General features: G+C 34.9%; 1 protein-coding gene across 1 annotated transcript in view; it reads left to right on the plus strand.

Annotated features, from left to right (window-relative positions):
* Positions 1-21,335, plus strand: part of LOC130444748 (membralin) — a 121,968-nt gene that overhangs the window by 7,387 nt on the left and 93,246 nt on the right. The window contains exon 6 of the mRNA XM_056780027.1: positions 13,340-13,397. Within this exon, the coding sequence (XP_056636005.1) occupies positions 13,340-13,397 (58 nt within the window). The remainder of the gene's footprint in view (positions 1-13,339; positions 13,398-21,335) is intronic.

Genomic DNA, 21,335 nt, shown 5'->3' on the forward strand with positions numbered 1-21,335 from the left:
AATTGTTTAATTGGAAAGTGACTATTTTAAAATGGATGTGGATTACTTTATGACAAAATGACGTTTTGATCTTTAAAAGGAAAAACAACTTTGAATAGACAACACAAAATACAGTGATTGGTGTTTTTGTCGATTTTGTACGTTACTAATTCACTAGGATATTATTTTAATCATTCATTTACTTCAGACAGTTTTTATATTAAATTGTCTATCTAAAAAGTAATTATAATAAAAACGTCTAACACAAGAGTGTTCGATACATTTAAGGAGAAGTTTCCCATTTCGAGGTTATATTATACTTCACAGTTTCAATTCGTTTTTTTTAAATATTTTTTCTCTTGCGCTTCCTCTCGTGATTTTTTTTTTGTATTCATAGACATATTTCATGTCTTCGTTTAATTTAAATTGAACATTGGATAAAAACAACAAATATCGATTGCAAAATTAGGTACGTCAAAAAGTTAATTATCCGAATTAAACAGTTATTTTTGATGGTATGAAAATAAAAACAAATAAATATCGTTTTCAAAGAGATTTCAAGTCTGCGTCGCTATTTTACTCCTGAGAGGCAATTATAATTTTATTTTAAAAGAATTCTCAGCGCCGTTTCATGAGCTGGATAACTTTTCACATAGAATAAATCTTTCTTGTTTTATTAGGCCGGTATTTGAAACAAATTTTCAAATTTTTCTTCGAAATTTTGATGTTTTCCACATTTTTATCAACTTTTTCTAACCCTTTAGAACCCCTACATTATTTTTGTTCTTTCATCTTTTGCCAATGTTGTAAGACAGTTTTTAGTAAAAAATGACGTAGGGGACACAGTTCACTGCAGCGTGCAGTCGCCTTAGGCTCAGTTCGATACACCTAAATTCCATTAATCAGCAACAGATTTTATAGATCCAAGACTTGAAATCGTTCTACCGCTTTCCTCCATCTATTTTCGTTCATGGCTGCTTCATGTCAGTTCTCTATTCCTATTCTTTCGCCCCCTCTTCCTTTCCCCTTAACAATTATCTTTTCACACATCTTCGTTCATTCTGGCTATATCCAACAGCTTGACCATTCAATCTTTGATCTTTGCGTTCGTTCTTCTTCTCCACTCGTTTTGCTCTCGCACTTCTCCGAAAATCCTCCTTAGTATCTTTCTCTTCCTTATTTTTATTTTGTTTTTTTCTTATTTGTTCATGATCCAACACTCACTGCCATACAGCACCGTTGGTTGTATAACTGTCTTGTAACTTGACAAATCTTGAAACATCTTTTGATCTTGAAAATCCTCCAAACGTTTTGTTCCTTCCCGCCAGTCTTTTGTCGATTTTCCCGGTTTCACATCCTTCGTTTGTCACTGTCACTCCCAGGTATTCGAAATCCTGGACTTTATCAAATCTATACTTCCTTGTTTTGCTCTGTCGTCACTTTCAATTGGTTGCAACTATTCAGATCCCTATAAGCCTAAGGCAAGACGCAAATTGGGACACGTACAGCACGTGTGAGGTAGCGTGACACGACTCGTATTTGGACGGTTGGATTGAATTTAATTGACAATGTTCGCGACTAGCCGGCATCAAAAAATGTCTGACATTATTGACAATCGTACAAAGCAATTGTTGTTATTGTTAATGTCAATGTCAATGTCAATGTCAATGTCAATGTCAATGTCAATGTCAATGTCAATGTCAATGTCAATGTCAATGTCAATGTCAATGTCAATGTCAATGTCAATGTCAATGTCAATGTCTATGTTAATGTCAATGTCTATGTTAATGTTAATGCCGCCATAGGCCTGAACCTCACGTGCCTATGCGTAAATCCATCATTGATTGCAGTGCTTCCGGTTAAGTGGAAAAGAACTAAATGAATTTTTTTCACAACATTTTCATTTTTCAATTTACTGATCGGTCTAAAACGTGCTATAAAATAAATATTGTCTGCAGGAAAAGCTAATTTTGTAATTTAATATTTTTCGAAAACAATCGAGGTAGTATAGTCTAGTGAAGCTGTTTTAATTAGGACACACAATGGTAGGAAACACTGTTATTAAAAAGAAGCTAAAAATATTTTGATATTAATTTCATCATACATCTTCCTACAAAAATAGGATTATGTTCAACTATAACTTCGTATTTATCTTTTTCTGTTGCATATTATGGTTTAGTCATTTTTTATTCCGTTCTTCCAAGTCCTCATGTTTAATATCATCCATTTTTCATTGACAAAAACTTGATTAGAAAATTCAGAAAATCAAAATTTTTTTAATATTGTTGTTTTCAAGAAAATATTATTGTTCCACAATTCCTTTGAACTGAAACTAGTTATTAACTAGTCTATTATTACATTGTTTTATCTAGACTAAAATAATTTGGAATTTCTATTCATAATTGAAGTTGTGATAAAACTATTGTAGAAAATTTATGAGGTTTGTAACCTTGTAGCTCTGTGTAAAAGAATCGTCGTACTTTTTAAAATGTGTTTGCCGAAATAATTCTACATTTGACAACAATATACTTGATTTAAAACGTTAATATTGTCATGTTCATCTTGGAAGATATCTTTACAGAAAGAAATCCAAAGATGTGAGGTCCGGTAAACCAGCTGGATATATCAAATTAGTTTTGAGTAAATTTTCTTTTTTAGACTTCTACTTACACTAGTTTTTTCTATAATAACATTTGGTAATGGCCTATCTTTCGTTTTTAATTCTATGTTGTCTATTGTCTATATTTTTATATTTATTAACTTGTTATATTATTAATTAGTTCAAATCGTCTTGAGGAACTAGATAATTGGGACAGTTGTGAATAAAAACTTATTTACTAGTAGAGGTTGCGCTGTACTGAATGCATCGAACTTTTTCAGTTGAACACGTACTATTCAGATCGTCAGGATTATAACGCAATCGGAAGAGCGCGCAGAGCACGTTCGTGTATCCCAGATGAATAATAATACAGCGAGAATCGGAAGGTGTTTTTGTTCCTTGCGTTTTCCAGTCACTTCAAGCTATTACTCTATTACATTTCTCACCATTTTTTGTTCGCTTTGTGAAATAAGGGATTGATGGAAGGTTTTTTTTCACCTTTTCCGTAGAATTGGGCTCGAAAGCACCTATCTTCGCAATTAAACTGGCTCTCATTTGATGTCAGCGAGGGCGTCTTGAAATATTTGTAAGAATCTGGGTAAGATTGGTGTCATCACGCTCCCGTTTGGTCCAGGTCTCTACGCTAAAAAAGAAGCTTGCAGTCCAGCATTTTCTGTTATCTGATGTTCATATATTCTGGCAAGCTATCACTACTCCTAGAGTATCCTTTCCTCTTCGCTTGTAATTATCCCAATAATAGCTTGTAGCACAGGAGTAGAGAGAAGGTATTCTCAACGCCCTTCGTCTCTTTGCTGCTACGACATTCGTTACTTAGCTGGAATTTCTGGAAACGTTGGTGATTTTTATACTGAACACACTGTTTACACTACCACTACACCAATACTTACATGACGCTGTTTAACTCGCGTTTCGTTAACGTCTTCAGAGACTGAAGGTGAACTATTTACCTTCAGTCGAAACGCGTGTCAGACAGTGTTATTGTGAGTGTCGGTGTAGTGGTAGTGTAAATAGTGTGTTCAGTATGAATGTCACCAAGCTATCGTCTTCAGAGACTGAAAATGAACTATTTACCTTCAGTCGAAACGCGTTATTGTGACAGTCGGTGTAGTGTTAGTGTAAATAGTGTGTTCAGTATGAATGGCACCGAGTTATCGTCTTCAGAGACTGAAGATGAACTATTTACCTTCAGTCGAAACGCGTTATTGTGAGTGCCGGTGTAGTGTTAGAGTAAATAGTGTGTTCAGTATGAATGGCACCGAGTTATCGTCTTCAGAGACTGAAGATGAACTATTTAACTCCAGTCGAAACGCGTTATTGTGACAGTCGGTGTAGTGTTAGTGTAAATAGTGTGTTCAGTATGAATGGCACCGAGTTATCGTCCTCAGAGACTGAAGATGAACTATTTACCTTCAGTTGAAACGCGTTATTGTGAGTGCCGGTGTAGTGTTAGAGTAAATAGTGTGTTCAGTATGAATGGCACCGAGTTATCGTCTTCAGAGACTGAAAATGAACTATTTAACTCCAGTCGAAACGCGTTATTGTGACAGTCGGTGTAGTGTTAGTGTAAATAGTGTGTTCAGTATGAATGGCACCGAGTTATCGTCTTCAGAGACTGAAAGTGAACTATTTACCTTCAGTCGAAACTCGTTATTGTGACAGTCGGTGTAGTGTTAGTGTAAATAGTGTGTTCAGTATGAATGGCACCGAGTTATCGTCCTCAGAGACTGAAGATGAACTATTTACCTTCAGTTGAAACGCGTTATTGTGAGTGCCGGTGTAGTGTTAGAGTAAATAGTGTGTTCAGTATGAATGGCACCGAGTTATCGTCTTCAGAGACTGAAAATGAACTATTTAACTCCAGTCGAAACGCGTTATTGTGACAGTCGGTGTAGTGTTAGTGTAAATAGTGTGTTCAGTATGAATGGCACCGAGTTATCGTCTTCAGAGACTGAAAATGAACTATTTAACTCCAGTCGAAACGCGTTATTGTGACAGTCGGTGTAGTGTTAGTGTAAATAGTGTGTTCAGTATGAATGGCACCGAGTTATCGTCTTCAGAGACTGAAAGTGAACTATTTACCTTCAGTCGAAACGCGTTATTGTGACAGTCGGTGTAGTGTTAGTGTAAATAGTGTGTTCAGTATGAATGGCACCGAGTTATCGTCCTCAGAGACTGAAGATGAACTATTTACCTTCAGTTGAAACGCGTTATTGTGAGTGCCGGTGTAGTGTTAGAGTAAATAGTGTATTCAGTATGAATGGCACCGAGTTATCGTCTTCAGAGACTGAAGGTGAACTATTTAACTTCAGTCGAAACGCGTTATTCTGGGTATCGGTGTAGTGTTGTGTAAATAGTGTGTTCAGTACTACATTCGTTGCTTGTATTGATGGCCTGCTTAGTTTCTTCTGCACCGTGGCTATTTTATCTGCCGCTCTTCCGATGTGGGCTTGGACAGTCAGCTTGGTGACCAGGTTTACTTCCAGGTACATAATGGCATCAGCTGTTTATTTGTTCGTTCCCTACTATTATCATGTTTTCATCATTATCTTTGGATTCGCTTAGTGGTGACCAATATCGGTCTTCTGAACTACTAAAGACAAGGATATTGACTCCATAGACTCCAACTGGTTAACTTTATTGTGTTCTTAATCAAGGTATTATAAGGCTACTACGAAATAATTTCAAATTTTTTTTTTTGCATTTGGAATGTTGATTTAGTTTGGTGATCGTATTTTCCAAGAAGCTCTATTTAAAAACCTTTGATACAATCTCATTATACACACATCATCGATTTTCTAGTTTTTTGATCCTTTTTATAATAAAATTTCATCTGTTCCTGTTATTTTTAGTCTCTTAGATCGAACAACAGAATTTCAGATTTACGTGCAAAAGGCGCGACCTATTCCAAACTGTTGTTACTCGAAAATTCTTTTATGTAAGATAATGCTGTTTCGTTACAAAGGAAAATATGCATTACTGAAAGTTTCGTATTCGAAAAGGAAATTTTGGTGGAATTCATGAAAGGCGCATAAACAACTCTCTCACATTTTGAGATTTGTTTCATTGTAATCCCTTTCACGTGGTACTGAAGAATATTGGAATGGAATGTGATGATATTTTCAGTAGCGTACCAGATAGTTTCGAATAGATACAACCGCGTTAATCAGAAATTATTTTAAAATAATGCCGATGAAATCTGATCAATCTCTATTCTCAGTTACGTACTCACTTACCATTCCCCATAATTTTTTATATTATTTCCATTCCTCCTTACTGTGTTGTCAGCTTCTTTAACACACTTTCCATTATGTTTCTCCTTTTTGTCGTCTGCGAATGTTATTATTTGATCTCCCCTGTTTCCTAAGTTTCCTGTATTTATATTTTTTGTAATACGTACTAGCATTTTGTCCTAGTCCTTTATCAATTGGAAATTCTTCAGCTTCTTCTTTGCTGGTCAGTGTATATATCTGATATTTTGGTCTTTTAGAGTCTACATCATCTTTTTTCTATTGAGTCAAATGCTTCTTGGAAATCTATAAACTGCTTTTCAGTACCGATCTGGTGTTCACGTGTTTTTTCTACTATTTGTTTAATTGTGTATTTACATTGCGGAAAGTCACATTCGTATTTCCTGGTTTTGGTTTCCTCTGTAGTTTTTGAATTGTTCTTGATCTACTTTTTTGTGTATCGTAACATTTAGTTCGTTTTCCCATTCTTCTGACATCCTTTTTTCTTTACATATATATCTCATCAATTTCTATAATCATTTACGACGATGGTCCCAAATTTTTGGAAAAAAATATGTTTATTTTTCAACGAAATCTCCTTTTAGTCTTATAAACTTTTCCCAGCGAAGTTCAATAAGGTCGATACCCTTTTTATAATAAGAATCGTCAAGTTCCTCAAAATTGCCATTAATTTAATGCAAATTTTAATTCATTAATTTTGGTCATTGCAATAACTGATTTGTTAGCTAGTGCATTTTCTTGATGCAACCACAATTTCTTCTTAGCCAAATGCGGCCGCTTTTGTTTGATTTATTCGCTCAAACTTTGCAAAAAGTTCGCATAATACTCGCCATTGATAGTTTTTTCTTTTTCAAGATAATCAATGGAAATTATCCCACGCGCTGCCCAAAAAACCGGTCCAAAGATACAACGGTCTTTACCTTCTTAAGAGCCGGTCTTCCTTTTGCAGTCCATTGTTTTGATGGTTCTTTTGTTTCAAGTGTGAAGTGACTAACGTTTCATCCATGGTTATGAAACGGCATCAAAATTCGCCTTTATTTCTGCGTCAAACACTCGATGGAAACATCTTCATGACGCTGTCTTTTGTTCCATTATGAGCAAACGCTGTATCTATTTTGCTCACAGCTTTATCATGTCTATGTACTGCACTTTGTGAATTGTCTACTTTGTCTGCCAGCTCGCACAACTTCAATGGACGATCATCCAGTACCGCTTTGTGGATTTTCTTTAACATTTCTGGAGTCGTCACCTCATTTGATCGACAACTGCGATGATGGTTTTCGCAGGTTGTACCCGCCTTGTTTGAACTCAATATTTAACTGTTGAAAACGAAGGAACAGTCTCACCCAGAGTAGAATTTAGTTCAGCTTATATACTGGTTGAGCTATGGTCTATCAAATAAAAGTTTTGTATCACATAACGATGTTCAATATTGACGATTGCTACCAAATAAATACTCTAAACAACGTGGCGTTAAACCATTCCCAATGACTTCTATTACCCTTTTCTTTTTGGTTTCTCTGGTAATTCTTCTGATTCATCTATACAATCTATATTGTCCGTTAACAATTGTTCAGGATCTCTTTGAGCTGACTTTTCTTTCCTACCACTTCTCCATTCATTTTTAATTCTTCTCATGTTACCTTTAAATGTATTGTGTCTTTTTTTCTCAATATTTCTAATTTTTCTCATTTATCCACTCTCATTTGCTTTTCTAAGTACTTTTCGTATTTTTTTTTGCCTTTTGTATTGTTTTTTTGAACGATTTCAACTTTGACCATCTCCTTTATTGGCATTCCTCTTTTATTGCTATATAATTTTTGAAAATAAAAATTGATTGCTTTCTATATCGAATACAAGGCAATAAATTTCATTAAAAAAATGACATAAGACTCCCCCGTGTCCACCCCACTAAATTCCAGAAGAGCAACATAACGAGCAACGAGCACATCCACATCTATCGAAACTAGATCCGAGTCGTTGTCATACGATATAGGTGACATAATTACGTGATAGTAGGCTACTGGGAGCCTGTTAACCCTCGGCTCCTGTACCCGCTGATTTATGTACTTTGCCGCCGCTACCCGCTACCCTCTCCAACTTTCTCCCTATCAAACCGCCTCTCCTGAAATATGATCATGTTGATTAACACTCGAGACCGAGACATCGTTTGGTTGGTTACTGCTTGGTTAACTTCGACTCTATGACCGGCGACCCAATTCGGCGATGGCGCCTCTTTCAAAACGTACTCATCATCATCATCATCAATTCCCGCGGCAACCCCTTTTTTAATTGCTCGATCCCTTCAGTTTGCGGCTCAACCGTTTTTCGGACTATGAAAGTGGAAACATATTTGATTATTCATGTATGATACGTGGAAAGTAAAACGGGATTGTGGGTTATTTAATTGTCGGACAATTTTGTAAACTAATTCATCATGTATTCAACAGATTTAGCTACACTGAGAAAACAAAACTAAACAAAAACAACAGCGTTAAATTCATGTTAAAAACGTGGAACTTTGTTTTTTTCATTGACGACTTTTCATTTGGAAATAAATATTTTCGATATAAATGTATATACTTAGTGCTTTTTCAAATACAATATATATCGTATTTGGTACTGATATACTGATTTGAACTAAAACAAGCCTAAATCAGTATGCTGCAAACCTTGAGAATAATATATTTGTATTCGGTTCTTGAGGAGACTCAAGTCCACCAAAATTGTGTGCCCAGATTACTGTAATCAACGTATATGCCCAACAGGGGTCTCTAATTGAACCCCTAGCTAAAAAATTTTAACCTCGTATAACCAGCAGATAAAATTAATAAAAAAGAGACTAGAGTAAAATAAATTTAATATGTAGCTACGTTTTTTAATAAACTAGGTGTAGCTATTAAGTAAAGTGTAGCTACAAATAAAGTACGCATGCGTCAAAGGTTAACAACTGCCAACTGTTTAGCCAACTTTTTCCATTGCGATGTCTACCGTATCTGTAGACAAACCACTTTAGCCGTGGCCCTCGTTTGTATAGAGGTTGTTTTTTTTTGTTTTGCCGTAAAAATGATCGACGTAAAAATAGAAGAACGGATTGTTGTGAAATTTCCAATAAAACTGCAACTGAAACTCATTCATTGAAAGATGAATTTTTAAGATGGCCGAGAAGATGATTTACTTTCGGATTGCCCCACCACGTCAAAATTTTGACATGCGAAAAGTGTGTTCAAAACTGGTGTCGCAAATCCTTGAATTTGAACCACAAGACAATAGCAAAAATATTTGTATTGATACTTTGAAAGGGTTTGAAAATGACTCAAACTTATTAGAATGAAGAATCAAATTAGCGTTAAATGGAAAGATTTGAGTCTGTTGAAGCTGTGAAAGAAAACGCGGAAGTCTACTATAAATTTGTTATTTTAAATGGAACGCCCTGTATATTTATACATTTTTGGAATCTACGTAAAATTTTAATACACTTTTGTCTGGAAACTTTTTTCGAAAAATGCATACTTTTTGAGTTATTAATTCTTTTATAAAAAATTTGTAGATCCTTACAAATTATTTTTTTACGAGGATACCCTTAAAGATATGAAAATGGTTTCTGTTCGGTTGCTTTGAGCAGGGTCAAACGTATTTGAATCTATGTTGAAACATTTTTCATTCTATACAGTGTGGGTATAAAAAGTGTTCAAAGTTTAACTTCACGAATATCAAATTTCTTTATTATTTTAAACAGAACCGCCCGGTTTTTTCTATTTTAATACATTCAGGGGTGAAAAATAAGACAAATTCATGTATACTTTCCTATTACCGTTGTCCAAATATTAGATGTTTTCTGTAAATTTTTAGAGATGCAGGTGTGGTGTAAATTTTACTTTGACCCGTTGATACAAGCACTAAGAAATAAAAAATAAAATCAAATCAAATTGTATTTACTCCAAGATCTCTTTAGGCAACACGTATTGATGCTTCTGGATGAGCAGTAAAATAATTTCGGCATTATTATTGTCAATAACTGGTTTAATTCGATTAACTTATGCTTCAAATGAACCGTATAGCAAATAACAATGTTCCGGTAGAGCCGGAAGTCGGCCATCTTCGAAAATATTTTAGTTAAAAAGATCGTATCCGAAAACTCAAACGTAGAAATTTTCATGTTTTTACTAAAAGTATTTTGCCATATATACAGATAGTTTCAACTAGTTGGTCATCTGTCGTGGGACGTCCTGTATACTCACAACTATGAATAACTTTTAATAATATATCATAGCAACATATTGAACAAGAAAATGATGGCGAGTAGTATATAAATTTTAGGAATATATCTTTATGACGAGATCGCGTTCGCAGCCATCTGTCAACATCAACTTGTAAAACAATTCATTAACTGGTCCATAATAAGGGAGACATACACGTAGACTCGTTGAAAGACAAGATAGTATAAACAAGACAACGGAACGGTCCTTTAGTGCAGGGAAGCGAAACAACTCCTCACTTCCGGTTCATCATCGAACAGTACAGCCTATAGAAACAAGTGAGCAACGAACCGGAAATGACGTGTGCCATATCTTGCCGTGATACCAGCGAACCACGTGACCACTCATGATATGAACGGATGACGATCGGAAAATAGGAAGAAAAAGGAGTGAGAAGGAATTAGTTTCATAATTTAAGACGGGTAACGCGAGTACTAAGTGACTGGATTCATAACTCAAAATAGAAAGGATTGTAAAAGGGCATACGCGATTATATTAGAAGAAATAGATGAAGTTCTGGAAGAGAAAATTAACAAAGAACCTAGATTATGAGTTGATTATTGGTTAATAAAGAAGAGACACTCTCGGAGCTTCCTCTTTTGCTACGTGAACTCGCCGTAAAACATGTGAATACATATCTGATGACTCCTGAAATACAAGATCAAATTACCCTAAACTGTTTGGCTGGGCAAAAGTTTTAGAACCTGCAACGTCTGTTAAAAAAAATTGATAATCCACAAAACGATGGACCGCAGAACACAGTCTTCACGTAACCTCGAAACTGAACAGAAAGCTGACGATTTGCAGGAGTAAAACGTGGAGGAGGGGGTAGATACTAAGCCGAGCAACTCGCTTCTCCTACTCGGCTCGACCTTAAACTGAGCCGAATACTGAACTCGCCGGAACATGTTTGTGATATCCCATCAACATCATGGCCGGATAACTAACAAAATGCGTTCAACTTAATGCGGAACCGAAGTATTATTAAAATAAAGATCAAAATGTCTGCCTAGTACATGGATTTAAAAACTGACAAAGTTTCCCATTTAGTAAAAAAAATTTTTGTATCGGAACCTTCCGGTTGATTTCTATTCGATTCGGTAACTTTTGAAATCGGGTTCAAAGGATGTTACGGGGTTGGCGACCCCCCAGGGAAAACTTCTGCGGAAATATCCCATATAGAAAATGACAATCGTTTGTGTATTTTCTAGATAGCTTTTTGGTTGTTCTATGCGACGTGTGTCTAATTGAGTCACTTCTCTTTAACACTATTCAGACTTTCACAAATACTATCAAACGTGTTTACGATGTTTCTATGTATTATTGTAGACAACCAGGTCGATAATGTTGATTAAGCGTAGCATTCATAACTATCTTGTTGATATTTCATTGATGGTTTATAAAATAATTTGGATTTCTTCATAGTGTAATGTTTTATGTGGGATAAATCTTACATAAGTAATGTATTTATTTGTATACTGAATTAATAAGAAGGTTTTGTCTAACTGTTAGATAGTAAGTTAGATAGAGAAAAAAATGGAAAACATAAAATCAAGTATGAATTTGTAAGGTTTCTAAGGTCATCGTTCAATATAATGTAATGTTTTTCTTATTTCCATTTTCGTTCGTTATGATTTTGAAAAAAAACCACAAAAAATTTGAAAAAATGAAGAAATATTTATTGGAATCGATAGAACGATCAGTATAAATTAATGTTTGAAGATGATTTCATGGAAATGATGACCGCGGCTCCGCTTTAGATAGCGCAAGGTCCAATTTTGGCACACTCTCTCCATCATATCGGTCGGTATTTCACGAATAAATGCTTCAAAATCAGCTTCCAGTGCGTGAATCGTTGATGGTTTATCCCTGTAGACATTAGCCTTAACATGGCCCCACAAGAAATAGTCCAAAGGTGTTAAATCACACGATCTAGGCGGCCAATTGACGTGCCCCAAACGTGAGATGAAATATTCGACGAAAGCGGCTCTCAATTTGGCCATTGTACGGCAGGTGGCACCGTCTTGCTCAAACCACATGTCTGGCATGTCCAATTCTTCGATTTTGGACAAAAAAATCGTCAATCATCATACGATTCATATTAACGTTCCGGCCATCGTCGCTTCTGAAGATGATGCCACCGGCCTATAAACCTCACCAAACATTGACTTTTCCGGAAAGCATAGCTCTTGCAATGCTTCTGGCTGGTCTTCACTCCAGATGCAGTAATTTTGCTTGTTGACAGAAATGAGCTTCGTCGCTGATAAAAACGTGAATCTCTCTCCAAATTTGCCAGCGCCCATTCACGAAATGTTAGACGTATAGTTCCAATTCTTGCATCAGCCGTATCTTATAAGGTTTTACACCCAAATCCTTTCGAAAAATGTTCCACGTAGTTGAGGCCCAATTGCTGCGAACGGCGGCGAATCGACATTTCACTGGCCGATACAAGCTTCCGAATAGTTCCCTCAGTAGGCACTCTCTTAACCGGGCATGAATTTTAATAGTAAAATTCAATAATTTGTAAGCGTTGTTCGTTCGTAAGTCGATTCATGATTAAATTATAGACCAAACTGAACAAGTTTGACAATGACACAAGACACGATTCACGCGTGATCTGTCAAAAACAGTGTTGCCAAAAAGATATCAGCAAAAAAATCACTCGTTATATCAGAAAAGAATTTCTAGAATTTTAGAATGAAACGAATTCCTCGAACCGGTGTATTCGCCAAATGTTAGATTTTTTCCATTATAACCCAATTAGGACCGGTTCACCTTCCATGTCGTGGACAAGTTTGTCACGTATCTTGTATAAGATTAAAAAAAATGAAATGATAAGTTGTAGGTTATGTAGAGATTTTTTTGAGATATGATGTTACACCTTGAATTGATCTAAGAATTGTCCATTGGTATTCAACTTTTCGGAATGTAATTTCCAATAGAATCTAAAAAGTGATTTTGACATTATCGTCAACATTAATTGGTACGATTCCCTCGGGGTAATAATATTTGAATTACAATATAATATCATGTTGTTTTGCCCCAATAGGTATGATAAACTAATAATCGTAGGGAATAATGTTATTATTCCTATTAGCAGCTTTACTATTCCATTATACACAGATGTTATCTCTGCAAACATTTGCTTGACCGCTTTACGGATACTGTTTATAGATTAGAAACAGTTATTTTGAATTTATAATATTTGAGTAACAATTTTTTTTTAATTCCAGACCGTTTCAGTTTCGATGTTATTGCGATATTCTCATCACCAGATATTCGTCTTTATTGGTAAGTTCTCAAAAAATTCCTATCAATTTTTCTCATTCACTTATTTTGAAGTTTGTCGGGATTGAATCTCTCAATTTCTTCAACACACGCTTTTAATTTCTTGTATGTAAGCGAATTTTTGAACTCGATTATCGAGATTTCCAAAATATCGGATTAGTTTTCACTTTTTGTAAAAATCTTAATCGAGGTCCCAAGGTGCTATTTTTGGACTCTACGCGCACATATTTTGACGTTCTCGAATGTAAGGCTCTACAAATAAAAGAGGAAGTCAGTTTCAAACATATTTCGACCAGATAGGACATCAGAACAAAGTAGAATCCAGGAAGTGGAAAACCTATCAAATATATGGGATATTTGAAGAATGTATTCCAAAATCAAAAGCATCAAACTAAATTTTGGTAAAATCAGGAACAAAGACATGTTAGGTGAAGAAGAAATCTCGACTAAGTATTTTGTAGAGGAATTAATGTTGAGGTTAGGTTATATCAAAACTGCAAATTTTTGAAGAAATGAGGCTATAAAAAAATGGAAAGGCATCAGAAGATCAAACAATTATATCAACGTTACGTAAAGGAGGAAGGATGCTTAACGATTTTTTAATAGTTGATGTCAAATAAATGGAAATATTTCTTATTAGCCTTATATATAAAAACGGAAACATATTGGTTTGTGAAAATTCACTTTAGAACACTATTTATGAATTTCGAATGGTGTTGCGCATTGAGGATTCAAAATAAAACTGTCCAAGAGTTTTTTCCAACTCAAATTATAACTTAAACGTTGATGATGATAAAAAAATGAAGTTATAATGTACCATACATTTTTAGCCTTGAAAAAACTCTTGGGCAGTTTCATTTTCAGTCTTTAACGCGTAATATCATTCGAAATTACATACTAGGAAAGACAATGACTATTCATTAAGTACTATCAAAGATGATATCGAATGGATTACAAGCCTATGAGGAGAAAACAGAAGGCGATTATCTAAGTAGCTTAAGAAATGAAAGTTCTATGACTGAATGTCTTTTTTTGAACCAAACAATAATTTTTAAACATGAAGAAAACTTTTAAGGGCCAAGGCTGACGAACTCCAAGTATCTTGGCTCAATCATTACTGAAGGAAATGAATTGATTCAAAATGCTTAGCATTTTCAGCATATTTTGAGAAAATTATATACATACAATAAAAATGGAGATGTTTGAAGAATTTGTAGTAATTTAGCACTAAGCAAGCTGAACGAATACAGTTGTTCGAGCATCTGGAGCGAATGGATGAAGAAAAAGCAACGAAGAAGGAAGATTAGAAGGAAAAAGAGGGAGAGAGGCTCCGGAAATAGGTGGTTAGTTGAGATTTAACAAGACCGGAAGAGAATACAACTCAAATATTGGAAAACAAGACCAGGGATGCTGGTAAAGTGTGTCGTAAACGAGACCAAGGTCCTCTATGGACTTTAGAGCCGAGGACTGAGTGAATAAATCAATGACAGAACACTAATTTGATAACTTTCTCTTACTAACATTACAATAATCCACTATGCAGATACTTAGTAACTGCTAGAAGATGGAGTTGAATTATAAGAAATATACACCAAATAGTCCTAGTCACATTTAATTGAACATAATAAAAATCATCTATGACGCCATGATATGTGCCGAAAATGAAGGTGATTAAATACCTTCAATATATAAGGAAAACATTCCATAGGCAGTAATTGATCACCACCATCAATACCGATTTTGAAAACATTCTGGAATGAAATGAAGCAAAGACCCATGCTGCTATTTTTACAAAGAAAGCTGGAACTGCAGCGCAGGATTTGGTTCTATCTGGACATAAAATATCATCATCACCGCAAATTCGCTTGGAAAACATGGAGCCCTCTTCAAATCCAACAGCTTCTAAACCTCTACAAGGCACAGATTCGTCCATTTTTAGAATATTGCTCGCACATTTGGAGCTCGGCACCCAAGCATATCTTGAAGATTTTTGACTCAATACGGAGTAGAGCAGACAATCCTTACTCTGTTTTACCGATATTTCCAAGGCAGATACTCTTAACATAATCCCGCCTAGAGCAATTTTTGCTATACCTTCTCGACAGGCAGTCGGGGTTAATGAACACCGAGTTCGCTTGCAGACGCCCAGAACTTCCAATTTATCTGAACTCATTTCTTTGGAGAAGTGGATCACTGCGAGATCAGAATACGGTAGAGAACTTGGAATTAACATAACCAGTTATGAAGACGTAGATGACAAGATAAGAGGACAAGCAGCCAGTGCAAATAAAGTCACCAGATGTTTTCAGAAACAAGAGCAGAAACATTTAAAACGAAACAACTCTTGGAGACTACAAAAATGATAATTCTCAAGCGGATCTCTTGAAATACACCAGACCGAAAAAGAAGTGAAAATATCAAACGTACATGTGATCTAACTAACATTAATGAATCGGTATCACAACATAAGAAAGATTAGAGCCAATACAAAGTCGAATCCTAAATAGCAAGATAAATCTCCAATTGGAATAAGAAGTAGAAGTCGACAACAAAAGAGGTGGAGAGATTATCCAGAGCTAGATATAAAAGAAGGAACCGGCGATAGACCTATTATGGAAGAAAAAAAAAGAATGTACCGAATAAAATTGACAATTGATAATAGTGTCGTTGGAAAAGCTTATGTAGTAGCACTTGTTGAGTACAATTCTACAAATACGGTATACGGAAAGAAGTACTTGATGATTCGACACGTAACGGGTGAAGTATGAGCTTGCAATTTGTTTCATAAGACGATTTAATATGATTTAACAAATAAATTATAGCTAACAAAAGTTAGAACATCAAAATAGTGGTGTTAATTTTTTTGTCAACTATGTTACTTGTAAAAACGACATGAAAACTATGCCATTTTGATCCCAGTTATATCAGTTGACACTTTCTTTCAAAAGACAAAACTCGCTTTGAAATATATTAAAAAAATCACAATGGACTATCCAAATCGGTTATTTCCGATTGAGCATTGTCGGGCATTTGATTTTTTCAATTTCCAGTCAAGTATTTAGGCGTAGGTAGTCAAAAATTGCTATTAACTTCAATTTCCAATGTATTTTAACAATCCATGCGTTGCTTTGAAAAGGGTTTGGAATGTTATAGTTCAAAATGAAATCGCGAAAAATATTACCGTTCGTTTAAAAACAAAAAAACTGGTATTTCGATGATGCATTCGATTGATAGATGTTTAAAATGCATTTTATGAAGTCTTTTGACTTAATAAAGTTTGTATATTATTAATTCGATCGAATTTTTTTTTAAATAAATTATGACATCCGATCTACATGAAAAATAAACTATTGTTATTTGATAAAAATATCTTAATTAATTGGGAAAATTATAAACCAATAATTGAAACAATCAATTATATTATACTGAAGCATAATGAGGAAATGATATTTTTTTAATAAAATTTTAAAAAAATAAAATTTTTAAAAAAAAAAAACAAAAATCACGACAGGAGAAATATTATAACATTTTTAATACATTTTTTTTGATAAATCTTATTGATTTAAAGTCTTTTTTAATAGCAAATTAATTTAAACATCCCATTCAAAATTGCTCACACCTCTACTCCAAAATACCAACCTCTCTTTGACCTTTCCACTTTCTATGCCTTCTTCACCCCCTTGGACCAAAAATATTCTTATAGTAGATACCTCACTGAAGGTAAACAGTTAATCTCTGAAGACGATAACTGAGTTATCGAAACGCGCGTCATACAGTTTATTTGTGATTGTTGGTGTAGTCGTTGCTACGATACCGGGAGCAAAAGAAAGTTATTCTGTGCGTATTCTGTTGGTTTCTCCTATCATTAAGATATTTAAAAAAAAATCCTGATTTAGCACGTTTATATAAAGCGATGAATAATTTATAATAATTGATAATATTTTAATTTGAATACTACATACTTTGGAAACTATCTAGTTTTTATGATAAAATTTATTCAAAAGTGTAAATAAATTATTATTTTTTCCCATAATTCGCAATGAATGCCTGTATAGTTGTCTAGAAAACTTGTTTTTTTACGTAAATTTCAATTATCTCAAAGTTTCTTGAAGTTATGGTGTATGTTAACTTTTGCCCTGCGGAGGTCAAAATTCAGTATATAAAATGAAATTCATTTATTTTTCCGCCTTAAAGAGCTTCAACTTCAACTTCAACTTCCAAAGAACACATCGGCGTGGGGTAGAGACACCTTGGAAGCCTGGACAATCAGGAATAGATCAACATTAAAAATTGGTTTGATTAAAAAATTATACGACACAAGTTCACGACTAAATTACGAGGTCTGACTATTAAATAACGAGACTGAGCGCCTAGAGGGCGCCCTGGTTGAGTGGGGTAAAATTTCTCGTTTTCTTGAAAAAAAACTCCGCCTCAGTGCTATAAATTGTTGCAAGAGGCCTATGGGGACAATTATCTATCTCGTGTGCGTATTTTAGAGTGGTGTAAGCGCTGGTGAGAGCATTGAAGATGACCAGCGGCCAGGTCGCCCTGTGACTGTTTCAATTCCGGAAACATTGATCAAAATCAAATAAATTGTGCATGCAGATCGTCGAATGAACACCCGGATGATTGCCGATGCTGTAAACGCCGATAAAGAAACGGTTAGAAAAATTTTACGCGAGGAATTACACTCCTGGTCAAAAGCTCTTGCGTCAACGGGTCAGCTCAGATTTCCTTGAAAGGTTAGAACAGGATCTGCTTTGAAATAAACTTGATTTGAGTCGATGGAAGGGGTAAAGCAAAAAACTATCCTAAAGGCTCTCACCAAAGAAGACTTCCAGCACTACTTCGATCAATGGAAAAACGTATGGAAAAGTATGTGGCGAGGGAAGGGGAGTATATTGAAGGGGAGCCATCGAATGTAGAATAATGTTTCATTATCCAAGGTCTCTGCGATTTCTTTATCGTTTTTCCGCGATTTTCCGTTATACGGGATACGTTTTTTTTTAATATACCAAAAAAATAAACATCGAAAAACAAATCTACTCAATCTATATAATCCCACTTAAATTTATACTTGTGTGAAGTGTCTATATTATTCGTTCCATTACCCACGAAGGATATAATTTATGTTTAACGTTGTTTAACAAAGTAAAAAATTCAATTTCATTCTCCAGTAATTTACTTAGTGCGATTATCTCTGTAAATTTCAATTAAGACAAAGGCTTTATTAAATGCTTTTGATAATTAATTAAATGATAGTTACTTGAGATAACAGTGTTTTTGTGCAGACCAACACGGAATGACGCGACAAAAACTATCAGTTTCTACATTTGAAAATGTTTTAAAATTCAATATCGATCACATTTTCTTTCTTCTATTATTTTATTATAAGTTTTCCTTTAGTTTGGTTTGACATTCCATGGTGTATAGATTTACTCCAAGGCAAAGCTTGCGAATTGTTTAATGTTTTTATCAAAATATTGGTTATGTTCGGCAAACTGTAACTACTCCAGAAAACTCCAGTTCTTTCCAATCCGATCAGTTGTAACGGGTGATGTAACCTTGATCTGTAACTATGATCCGACATCCAAAAGATATTCCATGGAGTGGCATTAGAAAGGAGAGACCGTACGCGAAAAGCAATAAAAAGTGCTGACTACAATCATACCAATCTGTAGGCGCGGTAAAATCAGCCGAGGTGTGCTCTTGCTTCATGACAATGCTCCAGTTCACACTGCTTCCCTTTCCAATGGTTACTCTACACAGAGCGTGGACACCATATACCCCTGATCTGGCTCCGTCCGACTATTTTTTGTTCGCAAACTTGAAGGACGAGTTAACGGCATTGAAATATGTATATAGTGGCATAGAAACTTAGGTCAGAAGTTATATTGGAAAATAATTATTCTTATTTATGTTAGACTAAGAACTCATGTGATGTATTGAAGAAGATTGTTCGCGGTGATATCTTTAGAACTGAGAAAATATACTGAAATTTACATTTGAAGTGTTTTTGTAGAAGTTCAATGAGAATATTGCTATAAAATGTAACAAATTGAGGCCATGCCATTATTCGACCCGTGTTATGTCACTAAAATGTCTTTGTTTTAGCTAAATTCACGGCCATAGTCCAATATGTATACGGTCTTGGGCTGTTTGGTCGTCTTGCAAATGATAGAGGAAAGCATCTTCAGAAACTTCGATCGGTTCGACTGCTAACAAAACGTAGCAATACAACCGACGACGGCCGAACAACCCCAAAAACCGTACATAGAGGTTTGTTCTTGCTAGCTGCACTGGCAGAACTAGTTCGGAAGTGTACACTAAAGCGTTCTTTGTAGCAGAACCAGCGCTAGTGTCGTTGTTCTTGGTAGCAGTGCAAGAGAACAAGTTCACCCTGTTAACTGTACTGCTTGCACTGGGTCTAGAGTCAGTTCAGACAGTGCAGTGCAAGATAGTGCAATAAATGTAATCTGCAAACGGTGGCACTACATCTTCGTCATAGGACGAATGTAAAATATTGCTCTCTGCACTACTCTGCACTATATCGTTCTTTGTATCCGATCGAACCAACTCTATACACTCAGGAACTGGCCTGCACTGGTCCAGCTCAGTACAGTTCCAGTGCAACTACCAAGAACAAACCTTAGATTTGTTTTAGCTGTTTACATCAAATTAAAATAGATTCTACATCTACTATCATCTTTTTCCTCTTTAGGTTTAAATAAACTGCTCATACTGTCACTATCACTGGAGTCATAGCAATGACTAATTCAATTCATATTTAGTTTTATTGATGATGCCTCACAATTTCTGAAATTGACTCGTTTAGGTTATGAAGCTAGGGGGTATTTCCGTTTCTACTTGAAACTGTTTCGGGTTCGATTACCAATGAAATATTGCTTGTTGCCCATTGGCTGGCAATAATCTTGGTGATATGTGGTTCTAATAGAGCTGCATACCAAAGAGTTTGCGCTACAATTGATTGATTCAAAGAAACTTTTCACGTAATGGTCCAATAAATTGGCCACCAATATCTTATGATTCAAACCCATTGGATTATTTTCTTCGATATCGTGTCTACGTCGATAAATCAACAATTGAAAAGCTACTGCTGATGGTATATTTTAAAAAAAGTTTGTAAGTATGTACGAGTCAACTATAATGGAAATTATATTTGAATATTAATGTAATAGATTTTCTATTTTCTCATTATTTAAATAGAGTTTATAAATTATTGCCCTTTCGTATTAAATACCGAGTTTTGTGCAACTATATTGATATTGATTTAACAAAAAAAAAAAGAATAGAGGATGAGATGAAGGAATTTGCTCAGAGAAGTGGTTCCCCGTGGAGGATAGCCGGATCTAAATTAAAACATAGTTAAATAATTTCATTGTACTTTAATTCTGGTATGTTGAAATATAATTCTTTTATAAAAATCGCGTAATCCCCCTTTCATGCTATTAAGCTTTCTCCGTATGGCGATGTTGATACTTTTAAAGTTTTTCTCTTCATTAATTTCCTCGCAGTTGCCGTGTAACTTAGAAAGTTTTATCATTACCGAAAGTATGCTGGAAGCGCGATTGTTATCAGTGGCGGGATGGAGGCGGAAATACTATTTATATATATATTGAAAAAAATTAATCTTTTTTATTAAATTTTCTTCGGAGCGTAACGCCGAGCGATAACTATTGAAAAATGGAAATTGGTGCTTTGCTTCAACGGTATTCTAAGGACTTTTTAATTAATCACATTTTACAACGATATTTGCATACTGTTATTTTGGATCGGTATTTTATACGAACTGTTAAAAAATAAACGTACTAAAATGAAATTTTCGGAAATATCGTGTCGAAGTACTACTTGAATCGGTACTACGCTGATTCATTCCTAAAAAACGGGATACATCAGCCTGTAACAAATTTCTACTCTTGA

Source organism: Diorhabda sublineata, chromosome 5 (assembly GCF_026230105.1).
Source record: "Diorhabda sublineata isolate icDioSubl1.1 chromosome 5, icDioSubl1.1, whole genome shotgun sequence".
Lineage (NCBI taxonomy): Eukaryota > Metazoa > Arthropoda > Insecta > Coleoptera > Chrysomelidae > Diorhabda > Diorhabda sublineata.